At 38.8% G+C, this 16,212-nt stretch overlaps 1 protein-coding gene and 1 long non-coding RNA gene across 8 annotated transcripts in view; one reads left to right on the forward strand and one right to left on the reverse strand.

Annotated features, from left to right (window-relative positions):
- CFAP99 (cilia and flagella associated protein 99) overlaps positions 1 to 16,212 on the forward strand; it is a 62,613-nt gene that overhangs the window by 34,120 nt on the left and 12,281 nt on the right. For 4 of the 5 annotated variants that reach the window (XR_015699633.1, XM_087736230.1, XM_087736231.1 and 1 more), the window contains 6 exons: positions 775 to 840; positions 1,810 to 1,869; positions 5,818 to 5,906; positions 7,898 to 8,102; positions 9,880 to 10,021; positions 11,207 to 11,358. Coding sequence is in view for 4 of the 5 variants with exons in the window: in XM_087736230.1 (XP_087592356.1) it covers positions 775 to 840; positions 1,810 to 1,869; positions 5,818 to 5,906; positions 7,898 to 8,102; positions 9,880 to 10,021; positions 11,207 to 11,358 (714 nt within the window). In the remaining variant the exon portion in view is untranslated. The remainder of the gene's footprint in view (positions 1 to 774; positions 841 to 1,809; positions 1,870 to 5,817; positions 5,907 to 7,897; positions 8,103 to 9,879; positions 10,022 to 11,206; positions 11,359 to 16,212) is intronic. The other variant, XM_087736232.1, reaches the window with a different exon arrangement.
- LOC148051352 (uncharacterized) overlaps positions 1 to 16,212 on the reverse strand; it is a 42,055-nt gene that overhangs the window by 10,720 nt on the left and 15,123 nt on the right. For all 3 annotated transcript variants that reach the window (XR_015699636.1, XR_015699635.1, XR_015699634.1), the window contains 2 exons: positions 9,232 to 9,392; positions 8,159 to 8,221 (listed from right to left, as the gene is read on the reverse strand). This is a non-coding gene — a long non-coding RNA (uncharacterized LOC148051352). The remainder of the gene's footprint in view (positions 1 to 8,158; positions 8,222 to 9,231; positions 9,393 to 16,212) is intronic.

The following is a 16,212-nucleotide window of genomic DNA, read 5'->3' on the forward strand; positions in this document are numbered from 1 at the left end:
TCCCCCGACTGTTTGCCAAACAAGCTGAAATGTTGGGTCCTAAACAAATATGCATTAAAAATGCCATTTGTTTCACAGCATTTTTGCAGAAGCTATAGCTGTCATTATAAGTACCATGTCTCAGCATCTGTAAGGAGTGAGAACACTGAAAGCCATACTCTAGACAGTTATGGAAGCGCTGATGTTATGGACAGCTGCTGTCCAGAAAGACATTAGAAAATCTCATCTGTTTCACAGCTTTGATTAGAGATTACTGTTTACAACCAAAAGAAATATCCGAAAACTAGAAATGTGGCTGCCTGTACTTCCCCCTTTAAAATGGCAGGTGGAGTTACTGGTAGGGGTGTGCCTAGTGGAGCAACCCTTGGTGCTCAGATCCTCTGATCATAGTCTTCTAATTTAACTCAAAAACAAAGCCATTGTTAGCTAGCTATGAGGAAAGAGTTACTACCTATGGTACTGATGTGCCATAGATAATTATGAGGCTTGTACATTGAATTCTGGATGAGCAACGTCTTTCACATGGGCAGACCTATCAAAGGCCTGATGCCCTACGCAAAGGGTACAAGCAGAGAGAACTAGGTAGAAAATCAAAACTTGCCTACTTTAAGTTTTTAATGAGGAATGAAAATTCATGTAAATACTAAGTCAAGATTTCATTCGTTGGAAACAAGTCAATATACTGCTCTGGGCTGCAAAGCTTTTCAAGACAGAAAATTCTTATTAGAGAATTTAAATGTACCATCATCTTCAAGCTAATTGCTTTAATTTTAGGATCTGCTCCTGAAAGCAAATACTAACCAGTTCAGGTGTGCAACCATGAAGCCTGAAAAGGGAGAGGTATGCTACAAAATACTTTATTACCTAAAAATCCCTCAGTATGAAGATGAAAAATGACTGGTGTATTTGAAGAGATCTCAAAGTATTTTAAAATTTTTGTTTATTTGGGGTTAGGAATTATGTGCTATCATTTATAGCTGTACTGTCATTTCACATCCATATACTAACATTTGCCTCTTTGGATGCGTAATGCACAACCCCCTTTTCTTAAGCTTCTAGTGCTGCTTTATTATTCTCCTAATTTTAAGACAAGCAGCCTTCCTATGATACTACTCCAACAAGTCTCCAAAATGGCAATATTCCTCCAAACCCACATATTATTTTTCCATTAACTTTTATGCCACAGAGCAGCCAAGCTGTGGGAATAACGGTCCCATTCATACAGAATTCTTGCTTTGGTTGATTCCCAGTTCACAATTATGTCACCAAACTATGTATGTAATATATTCATTTCAGCATCACATCTGCATAGTCTATTCACTGTGTTCATCCCCATGACACCAGACACTTTCACATCACTATCTATAGCTATCATAAAATTAAATTAATAAACATCAGTAGAATTCTACCACTATTTAATAATTTCATGAAGTGTGCTTTGACACCCTATTTTGTCTTCCCAATATCTATTTCAGTTAAGAGCTGAACATATTCATATATATCGGTAATATTTCATAGTCAAACAAAACCCCACTGTTACTTTTTTTAGCATTATTTTAGTCAACACATTTTAGTCAATATTTGGACCTACCTTTGTATGGTCATGTGATATGAAATATTCCCACTAAGTTGGATGCACATAGCAAGTTTTTGTGGATATAACAATTCCAAAATACATTCCCTATGATTGTGTTTGTTACTCTAGATGAATATTCAAGAGTGATTTTTGGTAAATACCTAATATTTTTTGCTAAGTACTTGAAAATCTGTCTCTGAAATGAAATAATGTATTTTTGGTTTGAACTGCAGAACACACGTGACAGTTTGAAGAGTAGTCCAGCATTCCAGGCTCAAAAGATCCAAAGCAAGGTGAGTAGCCTTTAAGGTTGTAAGATGTACTTGAAAACTTTGGAGTGAAAAAACACACATGCAAATTCTGTGGTGATGCGAACTCTGCTGGAATCCATGTTTTCACACCGAGTTATGTGGCCAGGAGAATGGGATGGATTGGGCCGGTGGCTCATAAATTTTGGCCTATGCCCCATTAACAATCCACAAAGAAAAGGTCAGGGAGCAACAAGAGTGTTGCTCCTCCAGGAGGAAAGAGAAACAAGGAGCCAAAGGTAATGAAAGCACAGGCAGTGCCCTCACCAACCAGGCCACAGTATCTGAACATGACAAGGTTGGCGGTAGTGACAGGTTCTGCTGGCAGCCAGTCATCCTTAGACAAAGCAAGGTAACAGCTCAGGTCTGGGGTCCCCCCAAGAAGTCCAGTCAGGAGACGAGGCTACAACAGCAACCCAGGTCCATGACAGCAGGAGACAGAACTGGAGAGACAACCAGGAGCAGAATTACCTCCAGCATAACGGGAAAGGACTGAAGCCCATATCTGAGCTTAAGCAGGGCTCCTGGACCAGTGAGCAGAGGGTGTGAGTGGTGGTCCTAGGTGAGGCCGGTCAGGGCAACTGAGACCTATTGGTGCCCTGACAGGTAAGCTGTGTGCAGTTGCACAATGTAACCATAATGCCTGAACAGTGTTTTCAATTCCAAAGGGAGAAGTTTTTATGTAAAATGGTAAGGCTTGAGAATAGTCCACAGGAAAAAAACAACTGTGAACCCATGGTTTAAGAACTCAGCAGAGGAACAGAAGAATCTTGTGTCTGTAAATCACGGTTTCAAAATGAGATCCTGAAGAATGCTGAACAATCATTCCAGCTAATGACTGTCTGATACACAATATACAATCAGTCTGGATGTTTGTCTTGTTTCCTTTAGACACATACTGAGGTCATAAAATCCACTATGCTGATTGCTTCTCTGGTAGGATTTCCACGGGTCAGAGAACCGTAAACACGGAAAATGGGCTGTTCAGCCTTAACGGTATAACACGTGAAAACTCACATTGCTATTTCTGCAGTAACTGTGCTACAGATAATCTTCAGTCTTACATCATTCAATCTGCCACCTTTCATTTGGTTCAAGTTCATATGCAGAATAATTTCATGTAGTAGCTGTGCTTGTATTGTGACCTCAAATACCTTGCGAGCAGGTCTACCTACTCTTTGAAACTATGTATTTAGGTACAGCTCATATACACTTTGGAAAGACTCATTCCCTGCTTGGGGAACTGGGCATCTGGCAACTATTTCTAAAGCGTATCTGGCATTTATCACATACTGAAGTTATCTTTAATAACAGTATCACCTATTCAGTCTGCTTGCTTACAATGCAGCAGCATTTAAATTACAGGAAAGTAGTAAGAACCCAGTTCCTTCTGCACTCAAAAGAGGGGAAAAAAAAACAAGAGAGGAAACATTTACATAGTTAACCCAAACACGCATGACCTGTAATTATGTGGGCTTAGTTCAGGACTATGTATATTCCACTTCCTTTTCTGATAATTTAAAATACTGAAATCTTAGGACTAATATGAGGCAAACTATCTACCTAAATTGCATAAAGAAAAATATGGATCTGGCATCTTATGGCATTGATCAGGGCCACTTCTAACACCTGCTAGTATCTCCTCTAGGAGGACAATCAGTTTTATCTCGTCTAAACACATTTGCCTTAAAGGTTGGTTAGGTGACATTCAAGATGCTGCTATAACTTGCAAGCTGAGATAGGCATGTTGTTATTGACTTTTAAAATACCTTCTATTCCTGTTGCCTTCCTGCCTGTGCAACTCTGTGAGTACAAAAATCCTAAGAAGAAGGTTGATCCAAGATTTATAAATAAGATTATGATCTGTCCTCAAATTAATGAAATTATATAATGTTTTAACCGACTAGTGTTTTCCTTTCCTCTTTTTAGAACACCCACAGTATATTAAATACATTTTTTTTTTCATTTCAGACACATTTATTATGTGCAGCAGCAATTATTTCTCATTGCTGTTACAAAATATCTATTCGACCCTTTCACTGGAAGAATGAGACAGTACAAATGCATCATCACTCTGTCTCAATCTGCTTCTTGCTCATATCAGACCTTGCTCTTTACATATTTATTGGTTTTGGTGAGCTATTGTGTGTTCATTAGGTGGAAGTAGTGAATACAATTTTTTTCCACAAGAATTAATGTTCTGCAATTTTCCCAATTATTTCCATTTTCTCATCTTGAAAAAAGGGAAGGTATCTCATGACAGAAAAACAACAAGTAAAATTCAAAAATTCCTTGATACCCTATGAGATAGAAGAATCTATTCAGTTATTTTACTTGCACCTGTCTGCATATATCTTGGGAGTCCTAGTTAAATTGACTATATGGGCTGTCATATTTCTGTTTCATTGTCATACAGTCATATTTCTGTTTAATAAACTGGGAAACTGAAGTTAAAGGTATTTCTGTAATCATTCTTAGTTTAGTTCTCTATCCAAATTATAGTTAGTAAATACAGAACATGAAATCTGTATACAGAGGTAATTGCCAAAAATATGAATATTTCTACATGTGTCAGAGAAAATGTCTACTGTAAGTCAGTATAGTGTGTAAAATACAGGCTGGAGAGGGAATGTTCATATAATGCAGAAGACTTTGAGGAGGGTTGAGAAGTAGGCCAAGAGGAAGGAAGGGCATCATTAGGCATTAAAAAGAGTAAGTATAGTGAGTCAAACAAAAGAAATAAAATACATCATTTTGGGTTCTTTTCCTGAATTCTTCAAGTTATCATCATTCTGTCAAGAAACAGCCAGGTAATTCATTTTTTTCCATTAAAATGAGCCATCTGGGTGGAAAACACAGTAATTCTATTTAGTGTCTTTCTAGGTGATAGCATGTGTTTGTTATCCTCAACCTACCTAATTACTATCAATTATAAAACATCCTTTTCCCAGTTAGCTTATGTATTTCAGGAGACTGCAGTACATACTTGTGCATACAATATTTGCAGTGTATAGGTTGAGTGATTCTGTGCATCTCTTTCTCAGCCACTCATTAAGCTGTTAATTTGGAATTTAAATACATGTTTGGATTCTGAACACAGAACTTGTCTGAATTTAGGACAAATATGTCATGACTAAGCTTTGTTTTCTGCAGGAATGATCCCAGTGCTTATCCCACCAGCACTGCTTTGCCTCAGGTCTATTATATGTGTCTGCAAAGGTGATATATTTTTTTCTGAACAGCCTCCTTGTGCAGGTAACATTTTTAATGGGCAGAGAGATTGTTCCCTTCTTCCCTCAGTATTTAGAGGTTGTCTGGGAGTTAGTCCTAAGGCAATACTTTGAAGAACTGCAAAGCAGGCACGGGATCTAGTCCAAGTTACACCATGAGGACTGAAAGTCACTGAGAACTGTACTTCACTTCTACTATCTAGAAAATGGATATGGCAGTTGGTGATGCCAGTCGTCTTAGAAAGATTTTGAAGTTAAAATAGTGATTATTTGTAAAACACTTTTGACACCTTCCTATGAAAGGTACTGCTTATGGTTTACTTTAATGGTTTTGGCTAACTTACCGTCTTTCAGAGAAGCTGCTTATTTTCTTTGTCCAAAGCAGATGGAATCCCTGCACACTATGTATATGAGCACCAAAAAAAATGAAAGGAAGTGAACACATTCGATGGGATTTGACATGGTCCAAGCGTGATTACAAATTTATAATCCACTTGGGGGACTTTGCTGATTTCTTAAGCAGCTTGAGTGGTTTATGAACAGCATGCAATTTCATTGTGAATGTCAGATTAATGCTAGATGAATGCTTTAAGCAAAATTTATGCTGTCTTAGGTCGATTTATTTAACCCATTGGAATGTTTTTATACTCTGTTTTATGGTTTACATTACTAACTATAGTATATACATTCCCTTTCCTGACAGATTGACAACATACCTATTAAATTAAATGCTGCAGCTATTTTAAGAGAGGGTGCCCTCTATCAGCGGAAAATGGAACAGGAGCTCAAGAGGTATAATCATGCTTCTTTCTCAGATTACTTTTCACATCCCTGGATATAGAATAATTAACCACATTAAAAATAATTAAGTAAATTCCAGGTAAACTAAAATAATGGATCTGCTGTAAGATATTAGGTAGCTATTCTATAAACACAGTTGACAAATAAAGGGAAAAGTGGATTGAAATGAAAGTCTACGTTAAAGTCATTGTTTTACTATAGATGCTATACAGTGTGACTGTGTTCTGATTTAGCACTCTGGCTAGTGTCCACTTGCAAAGTCCAATAAGGATCACTCGTTATATTTATTCCGATTCTCCAGAATAAATAATGACCCAAATACACATCTATTTCTGTGTCCATTATAAAAGATGCATATATATTAAGCCAAATAATTTCATATACCTCCATCTTCTTCAATAGTTCGTGGTCAACTACATGCCAAATTTGATACTTAAACTTGTTTATATGTATATAAAAATACCTGTCCATTTCTATCACAATAAGATGTGGAGGACTAAGAGCGCGCTGCTCCACAAGGCAAGATGAGCCAGGAGCTGAGGGTGACAGCAAGGCATGTAGGGACAATGTCCTCACTGACAGTAGCTCCGTTCCATAGAACCCTGGCAAGGCAGCGGAGCGGATCCAGTGACAGACAGCAGGGTCAGCGAACGGTCCAGTGATGGCTAGATGAGTCTGTCGTGATGAGTCAGGGCTGAGGTCAAGCCAGGAAACGAAGTCAACAAGGCAGGGTCAACAGGGTACCAGGCTGGGTGCAAGCATACCTCCAGCACAGATTAGGCAAGGACAAAAGCTGTTAACATCAGCTTAAAAACATCAGCCTGTGGATGTTAACTAGGGAGAGGGTGACTCCTGAATGGCCACTGCAGCTTGTATTCGATAACAAGAATTACAGAACATTTTCAGTAATAATTTAAACAAAGATAAAACCTATTATCATGTCATCTTGATTTAGTAGTATTTCTAATCCACCTGACTTAGCAGGCTAAGCACTAAATACTGTGAGCATTTTAAGTCCCGGAATGACTGCCTAAGGTTGGATTTGGTCTTTGGACCTAGCAAATTTTGGTATATGGATCAGGATTTTAGCAGTAAGATATTATGCATCACTCAGCTTCTGTTCTCAGCTATGTATGTATATCAAGGTTCTTTTATATATTACATATGATACTGTTCACTCTATCTGGCAGAATTTTGTTCCACTCAGCAAAGGAATAGATTTTCCCAGTAACTTAACACCATTTTATATTGAGTTTTAATCTTCAGCTGCATTTAACACACAATTTTTATATATATATATATGCATTAAGGAGCAGCAGTAAGGTGCAATTCACTGCATTTTTGTGTCTCTGCTCTAATTCTTGGCTCATTCAATCCTCTGCTGCAGGACTTTGATGGGCCTGCCACAGAGCTTTGCTATGCTTTTCTCTCTCAGCCGAGCACAAAAAATAAGAATGTGGTTTTGCTTAATAACTGAATATTTCTTTTCTTCATTACAGTAATATTATTTAAGTGGCAAAATACAAAGTAGAAATAGAATTAAGCAGAAAAGTTTTTAGTACTCTGTGTTGAAGTGGCCAAGAAGATTGCCAAAGAGAAAAGGTATATTTGTTCTTTCTATCTCTAAGCAAAGTAAGCCTCTGGGAAAATGTACTTCAGCCTCATTCTCCTTGCTCCTTAGGAGAATCCATATGCAGCTAAAGTTTGCCCTCTCTTGGGGCTTTGTTTTACTGAAAACTTTCAGGTCCATGCCCTCAGGCACTTCCTTCCAGCCTGGCTTTCCCAAGCTTTCCACATACTAGGAACACCTCTTAGACTGGAGTTAAAATATATCTGTCAAATGACTTTGCGATGACTGCCTTTCTTCTCTGCAGAGATCAAACACTTTATATCACAACAAACTACTAGAAATGTTTTACGAACCAAGGCAAGGCTGCAGAGCCAGATCCCTACAATAGTATACTCTTTCTTCTCTCTTGCAGAATTGAAAATTTGCTACGAGGGGCTGGAGACCCATCTGAATTCTTGGAATGGCAAAAACAGATGCGTGGAAAAGATTTGGAAGAGCAGCTGACTGAAATAGAGTGTAGGAGGCTTCAAGGGAAACTGAGTCATGAAGAGGCAGTTCTAGCCCATCAGAATGTAACTCAAGAAAATAAAAAGAAAGCTGATCTAATGAGAGAAGAGGTAATACATACAGCGTTGCTCAAATTCTGCTTACATTCAATCAGTGCAAAACTTACCACAGATGATACCGACTATAAGAAGGTGTAAAAGTTCTATACAGTGTCTTTACTCACTGGAGTCTGCAAACAATGGAAAAACAGTGTTATAACTTGAAGACACAGCAATGCTTATACATTAAAGTACTTTTTACAAGTGTTTGATTTGACTGATAACACTTACGAAGTAAATTGAATAAAACAGAAGCTTAAAGCATTCTCCCCTACATTCATGTCATTATGCATATCCTTTTTGAACAGATACTGAGATACTAAGCACCATTTGCAATGAAATCACCAATATATGACTAATTTCATTATCTTGTTAAAATGAGAGCCACAAATATTAAAGAATTTGTTTTCTTAAACTGATACAATTCAATTTACTTCATATTATCTGACATGCCTAGATCTCTCTTAGGGGAAAATTCAGGCAGAGAACCTTCTTTGGATCTATACATATGGAAAACTGAATATTTATGCTAAGAAGTATTTTCACACAGTTTCCAATCTGGCAAATTACAGTTTCCCAAAAACATTGCTAGATCTTTTCATTTTTTTCCCAAACTCACATTACATTTTTCCAGTGCTTTTCCTATAAACTAAACAAGTGATCAAGAAATAACTAATACTATAGATTTTAAATATTTCATAGTCACTATCACAGGCTTTTCTTTGCTGTTAACCCAGTTTGCTGCTACGCCCTGTAGGCCAGCCAGTACTTTTCTCTTGGCCAACTCTCACAGATGTCTCTGCAGCATCTCAGCAACTTAAGATGCAACCACAAATGTACAAGATTTTCATAAAGGCCACGCTGCAAAAGGGAAACTTGCTTAATGAGTTCCTTCTCTGTCCTTTAAAAAAAATCTTTCAACCTTTTTTGGCATTGAGTCTTCATGTCTGTTTAGACAGGCCGTAGCAAGAACTTAAAGCAAACCTTACTATGTATAACTGAGCATAGCATGATCGCTCACACTCATTCCAAAATTATTCTAATTAGTCACCTCACTTTCAGAGCATAAGCGTTTTATTTGTTAACAGAAATGCCCCAATATGTATAGATTTGGGGATGTGCAAATCAGACTTGCTCTAACCTGACCAGTTCCAGGCAGCTCCCTTCACTTGCCAACAGATGCCAGCAGGGCACTTCATCCATATGAAGATCTCCAGAAGTACTGAGCACCGGTTCCCCATTCACCAACAGCTCAGCTGTCATGTCGACCCTCCTCCTTCTTTTAAAACTCTAGTCTTCTATCTAAACCAGAAAGTACAGTAAGGAATGTGGTCTGGGAAAATCCAGTTTCCTGCTTCCTGTTGATTTCCGCTGACAAAGAAAGGAACACAATAGCCAAAAGTAGCCTTTCTGTATGTTACAGAGATATGACTTAGGCCCAAGAAGATCCTGCAGGCACATAACCAGCTGTGTATTAGATTGGAACTCTTCTTGGTATCTCACAACCAGATCCAGAGATGGCTTTTTCTGTCTGCTTTTAGAAACATGTGGGAGGGAATCCTGGAAAATAGCAGTGCAAATGTTATGGAGGGCTGTTGTGGGTAAATAAAACATAGAGAGGGGAGCATAAATCTGGGTCTCTATGTTGTCCCCAGCCCATGTCCTTTGCTACTTTTGCAGATGATGTAATACTTTTTGAATCCATTTGTCCTTGTACTACTTCAATGATTTGAGACACTCAGATCACCAGTTATCAGGAATTTTATTCGCCTGTTTGTTTGGGATTTAGAAAGCAGAGCTGATGCACCAGTATGCAGAGAAACGTCTACAGGAACAGAAAGAAATGAGAGAGCTGGTGGAGCAGGTCGTGGAAGGACACAAGAATGCAAAGCAAGCAAAAGTAAAGCTCCAGAAATACAAACAGCAGATAGGTATTTACATGTTGCCAGAAAAATGAGGGATGGTGCCAAATGTCCCCAAATTACTTTATTTTAGTGGGCCAATTACAATTTTTACATAAAGGAAAGGGAAGTTGAGGGAAAGATCTGGGCTATACATTTCCATGAATGCATGAATATGAATTCCAGGAATAAGTTGGTCATGGGTAGATCAGAAATTCTAAGCTACTGGTCATGGGAATTACTCTTTTGTTTAAAAGGGAGAAATACAGCACTAATGTTCTGCAACTAGTTTCCCTTCCATCTGAAAGCAGCATATGTGAATTACTGTACTTTTTGTCAAGTCAAGTTATGAAGCTCAGATTCTTGTGATTCATATCATTAATAGAGGATTTGCCTAGCAACCACTGTGAAAGAATCATGGCTCAAGATTATTGTCTTCTCCAGAGAAGACAGTCCAGAGAAGAAGACTGTAGCTAAGGAAAGAAAAGCTATCTCCTAGAAGGACAGTATGACAAGGGAGAAAGATGTACCCCCTCGAAGACAGACCAGTTGTTAGGATGAAGGGAAATAATGTTACTCATCCTCCATTATTATTGAAGAAAATTCTTCAGTTAATGCATTAGCTAATGAAGTCCAGGGAGAAGGCTGTTCTGACTGGCATGGCTGTACATATTCCAATGCAACGCCGTGTTAACATCTACTGTAGAACAGGCTACCTCTAGTTGTGCATATTTTGGTGAGCAGACTTCTCTGCTTGTGTATCTCCATACTTGTATCAATAAGGGTTGAGGGGGGCAGAGGGTGTTATGCCCTCTGAAATGGCCTAGCAAAGCCTGCCAGCCTTTGCAATTCAATGATTTTTACCATCTATATAGCTTGAAAAACTATGAATATTTGCTATTGTATGATATCATTTTATTAAATAACGAAACAGTATGCACTAATTAGACCAGAAATTACAAAGCAGTAATTCAAAGTGTCTACTTTATGTATATATACAGTATGTTTATGTGTTGAATAGAATGATAGATAGTGGAGGTGGGAAGTACTCATTTGTTTTTCTAATCATTCCTCCCACCAATGCCAGACTGTTCCCTCAAGTACCTTTAGATCAGTATTATTAACGTTATTCACAAATGCATATGAATTTTCCTCCAGATGGACTACTTGTTAAAATATGCAGCCAGCTAACAGAGATGAGTTCTTTTCTTTCAGTTCAGGAAGTTTGTGAAGAAAATCGAGAACTTCTTCGGCAAGCTTTAGAAGAAGAGGAGGAAAAGCTAAGGAAAAGATATGAACTAATTCAACAAATACGAGCTATTGAGTGTTTACCAAGCCTCAGACACAAGTTCGTTGATTTAACTGAGGTAAGCTCAAAAGGAAAAACTACTGGTTTTACGTAAATGTATATTGTATATATTTCACACATTCAAAGGAATTGTGTACTGTATGCAGATATATTGCAGTCTGGATGCATAGCATTAAGTACAGTGACCCCATGACACAAAGGTTAGATCTGAACTGGAACTTTCACAAAGTTTATAAAATGAAAATTTTACCAGAAAGAATATTCTGATGGTAAGTGAAATCTTAGCCCCCTTGAACTTTCTTTGAATTTTGGCAATAGGATCTGGGTTTCCTGTTATCTTTCAAAAAGAGACTGGCAAGTGATTACAACATGTTCTCTCCATCTTCACAAATTCACAGATTTGTCAGTCCTGGGTAAGGACTGAATGAACACAAAGTTTGGACTGATGTACAATTGTTCATATTGCAGTGGTGATTGCCATGGTGATTAGCAAAATTAATTTCCTTTGCTTTCAAATCTGTCAACATTCAGGTACATGAAAGAGACTGTCCAGAGAATCCAAAACTTGCTGAGCTGCTATGCATGTACTGTGCAAATAACTTGTGTGTGTGTGGTTAAGTCTACAGTAAATGCATCCCAAACTTCTTGAACTTACTGTTGACACACAACAACTGAGATTGCCTGAGATTGGGCTTTGCATTGTCCACTTTTGCAGAATTTCCAGGCTTAGGCAGCATCCGGAAATCTGTTATCTTACCACTAAATCAGAAGCAGAGTAGCTGAAAATACTCCTCCATTTGTCTTATCCACACTGAAACAAGAATAACATAGCATAATGTAAAATTGCACTATCAATTTTAAATATAATCCTTTTGGGTTTTTTCTTTCCTTTCATGAGTATTCAGATGAAGATCACAAATTAAAAAACATCCATGGCTATTGTGCAGAAACCATACAGAAGGACCGGTCTCCCTTCCATGGGGCTGTTGGAACAGTCAATATGATGCCTTGGTTTTATCTCCTGCTCCTCTGAATAGAACTGAGCCATTCATTGCTTCCAAACCTACCTACTGTCTTTGCAACCACCAGATAAATCCTCCATTTCATTTATCAGATTTTAGAACACATTTAATCTTAAAGTGTGAAATAAGTGAACAAGAATAAATTCAGCTCCCCAGATGTCCCATCCTCCTTTACTCTCTTTGGTTGCCTTTATGGCTGTTGCCATCACTTCTCCACTTCTTTTCCAGCCAAAGAAGGCAATTCTCCTTTTCAAACCTAGACTTACTCCACCCATTTGTGGAGAAATACTGAACCACAAATGAAAAAGCAGGGAAAAAAGTGAAGAGTACAAAGAATTATTGTACACCACAGATACTGTAAACTGTCTGCATGGAAATGCCAAGAGGTACTCCAATGTATAGGTCTTTTACTGCTTCAGATAGAGTTGCACATGGTGTCAACCCTAAATGAAGCCCTTAGCTGGTCTCACTGCACATTTGTTACCCATATGATTCAGTCACAAGATGTAGGCTGCAAAGACACAACGGTATGATGTAGTCGGATGTGGAAATGTCATTACTTCTTCAATCACAACAACTTCTGTAAAATGGTGCAGGCTCTCATTCAGGAAAATGAAGGTGACTGGAAGTCAGTACTTTCTTATTTTTGAACCTAGTTCATTTCATTGCCCCTTACAGCGGCTGTTGACCCCTCACGTAGTGCTTCCACTGAAATACTGTTTGTTTCTAAGTACAGAATATGGCTTTAAATACATTTTCCCATCTAGCTCATCTCAAAAGACAAAGCAGAAAAATACAGCAGGTTTCAAGTCATATATGAAAAATTCATTCAAAATTCAAGCTTATCCTATTGTGTAAGGTTACTAAAAGTGTAATGTTGCTGAAAATGGAGTGGCCATACAGGTCATATTGCAAGTACAAGAGAATGGACCTGAATGATACGGACGGACTGTTAGATGGATAAGGAATTAGCTGGATGGCCGCATCCAAAGAGTTACAGTCAATGGCTCAATGTCCAAGTGGAAACCAGTAATGAGTGGTATCCCTCAAGGGTCTGTACTGGGACCGATACTATTTAATATCTTCCCTAATGACATAGATAGTGGGATTAAGTGCACCCTCAGCAAGTTTGTGGATGACACCAAGCTGGGTGGTGCAGGTGATACACTTGAGGAAAAGGACCTTGACGGGTTTGAGAAGCATGCCCATGTGAACCACATGAAGTTCAGCAAGGCCAAGTGCAAGGTCCTGCACCTGGGCCAGGGCAATCCCCAATATCAATACAGACTGGGGATGAATTGATTGAGAATAGCCCTGCAGAGAAGGACTTGGGGATATCGGTAGATGAAAAATTTGATATGAGCTGGCAATGCACGCTTGCAGCCCTGAAAGCTCATCATATCCTGGGCTGCACACTTCTTTTTAAGCGTGACCAGGAGGTCAAGGGAGGTGATATTCCCCCTCTACTCTGCTCTGGTGAGACCTCACCTGGAGTACTGCATCCAGCTCTGGGGTCCCCAGCACAAGGCAGACATGGACCTGTTGGAACAAGTCCAGAGGAGGCCACAAAAATGATCAGAGGGAGGAACGCCTCTCCTATGAAGAAAGACTGAGAGAGTTCAGGTTGTTCAGCCTGGAGAAGAGCAGGCTCCATGGAGACCTTATTGCAGCTTTTCTGTATATAAAGGGACGTATAAGAAAGACAGAGAAAGATGTATTACCAAGGCCTGTAGTGATAGGACAAGGAGCAATGGTTTGAAACTGAAAAAGGGTAGATTAAAGTTGGACATAAGGAAGAAATTTTTTACAATGAGGGTGGTGAGGCACTGGAACAGGTTGCCCAGAGAAGCTGTAGATGCCCCATCCCTGGCAGTGTTCAAGGCCAGGCTGGATGGGGCTTTGAGCAACCTGGTCTAGTGGAAGGTGTCCCTGCCCATGGCACGGGGGGGTTGGACTAGATGATCTTTAAAGTCCCTTCCAACCCAAACCATTCTATGATTCTATATCTCAACTTCACAGTTCCCTTATACTCACTATTACAATAGCACCCTGAGTGAATTAGCACACTTTTGGTGATAGCTTGCGTGCTTTTTTCTTTCTACAAAAGGCTTTTTCAGACTTAGTGAAATTAAGTATGTGTCCATAGAATTCTCATTCATTCTCATAATTTTTAAAGTACCCAGTTCTTCCCTTGATGGCACTTAAGTTGCTTGAACACCAGCATTATCTACTGTACAAGTATAGGACTTTTCATATTTTAGAAACCACTTCACTGTCTTCACTGAATATTTTTGAAATGCAGGCACTCAAAATATTCAGCCCCTACCATTCTGTGTTTGTATGTAATTTTCTTTCCTAGACCTTTTCAGTGTCTGCTTGCCATGCTCAAACACTACCACTGGTATATATGCCCTGTTGCAAAACATTTTCCTTTCACTTCCTGTGAATACAACTTGATGGTCATTGACTAGTTTAAATTAGAAGCAAGGTATTATAGCACTTGCTATTTGCAAATTCACTCTAAATTGAAATCTGAGAAGTAGATAAATTATCATTTACTGTTTCAGTAACCTATGGTAGTACATATTTTTCAGAGAGATGCAAAAACAAAGACTGCTTAATATTGGACTCTTTTATCAGTCTTCTACTGATGCTTCTGGTGACCATTGTTTAGGTCAGGTTTGGTACACATGAAGAGCATGGAAGCAGAAACCACTGAGCCAAAATTGAAGACTCAGACTTTAGGTGAGAAAACAGTGATGATCTTTTCTTACTGACTCAACTTTTGAAGCTTTACAAAGAGAAGCTATGGGGACCAAAACTGCAGGAGAGACTCTTGGAAATCTTGGAGGAGTCCCCAGGGATGGCCACCCAAGACACGTTCTCCTTCACTAACAAGCTTGTATCATTGTATTCTCCAGACTAACTCAGTAATAATACCTCTTGAGCACCAATGTTGTAGCAGCAGAGAGCCAAGCCTGGTTATTTGTTGTACTCTGTTTTGTGGTTTTGTTGCCCCTGTCCACCCGCCCCTGCCCACCTTACTGTTTTCTTCATCTCTCTTGGCTTTCCCCCTATTTCATGGACCCACTGCTCTGAACAGCCAGAGAATGGTCACTGGAGGACGAGTACCTGACTAGACTGCTTAGATGGCCTCCCAGACCAGAGAAGAGTGACTGGACCCAGGTCAATTCTTGCAGCCCAGCTGACAATCTGAGCATCTATCTATGAGAGAGCATCCTTCTCTTTTCCTGTTTGGTTTTTTTTCCTTCCCCTTCATGTTCTGTTTTGTGAAAAGCTCAAAAGCAGAACGGCAACTACTATTCTGTGAACAATTTGCTCAGTATTCAATACAAGGGCTTTTTTTTTCTGCTAAAAAGGACTGCTTGAAAAAAATGAAGGCTCTTTAACTGAATAATTTATCTCCATTAAAAGGATTTTAATGAGTTTTACTTACATATGTTTATTGTTACCACTTAATTTCAGTCCAAGAAATACAATTTGGAAGAGTGGTTGTTCTTTTGCATTCCACACCCCCACTGTCACTAGTTCTATGGAACTAAGTAGAGCAAGGTCTTTGCAATTAAAATCCTAACCAGTGTTTCGCTCTTTGTGTTATACAACTGTTTAGCAAGAGTCAGGTTAGCACCTTGACTTCCTGCACCCATATATTCTATGATAACATGCCATGATACAAGATACACACCAAAGACATGTACCAAAACTGTGTTAAGATACACAGATGAATATTAGCTGGTGTGAAATGGATTACAGTTTGCAAAGAAAGCTACACAGAAGCTCAGTATTTGTGTGGGTTTATGCAAGTTTGCCATATATGCAGATGTATATATGTGTAGACATAGGGAAGAGTATATGTAAGAGCAAGGGCT

This window comes from Nipponia nippon, unplaced genomic scaffold (assembly GCF_047370975.1).
Source record: "Nipponia nippon isolate SJK-2023a ecotype South Korea unplaced genomic scaffold, ASM4737097v1 scaffold_6, whole genome shotgun sequence".
In the NCBI taxonomy this organism is placed as follows: domain Eukaryota; kingdom Metazoa; phylum Chordata; class Aves; order Pelecaniformes; family Threskiornithidae; genus Nipponia; species Nipponia nippon.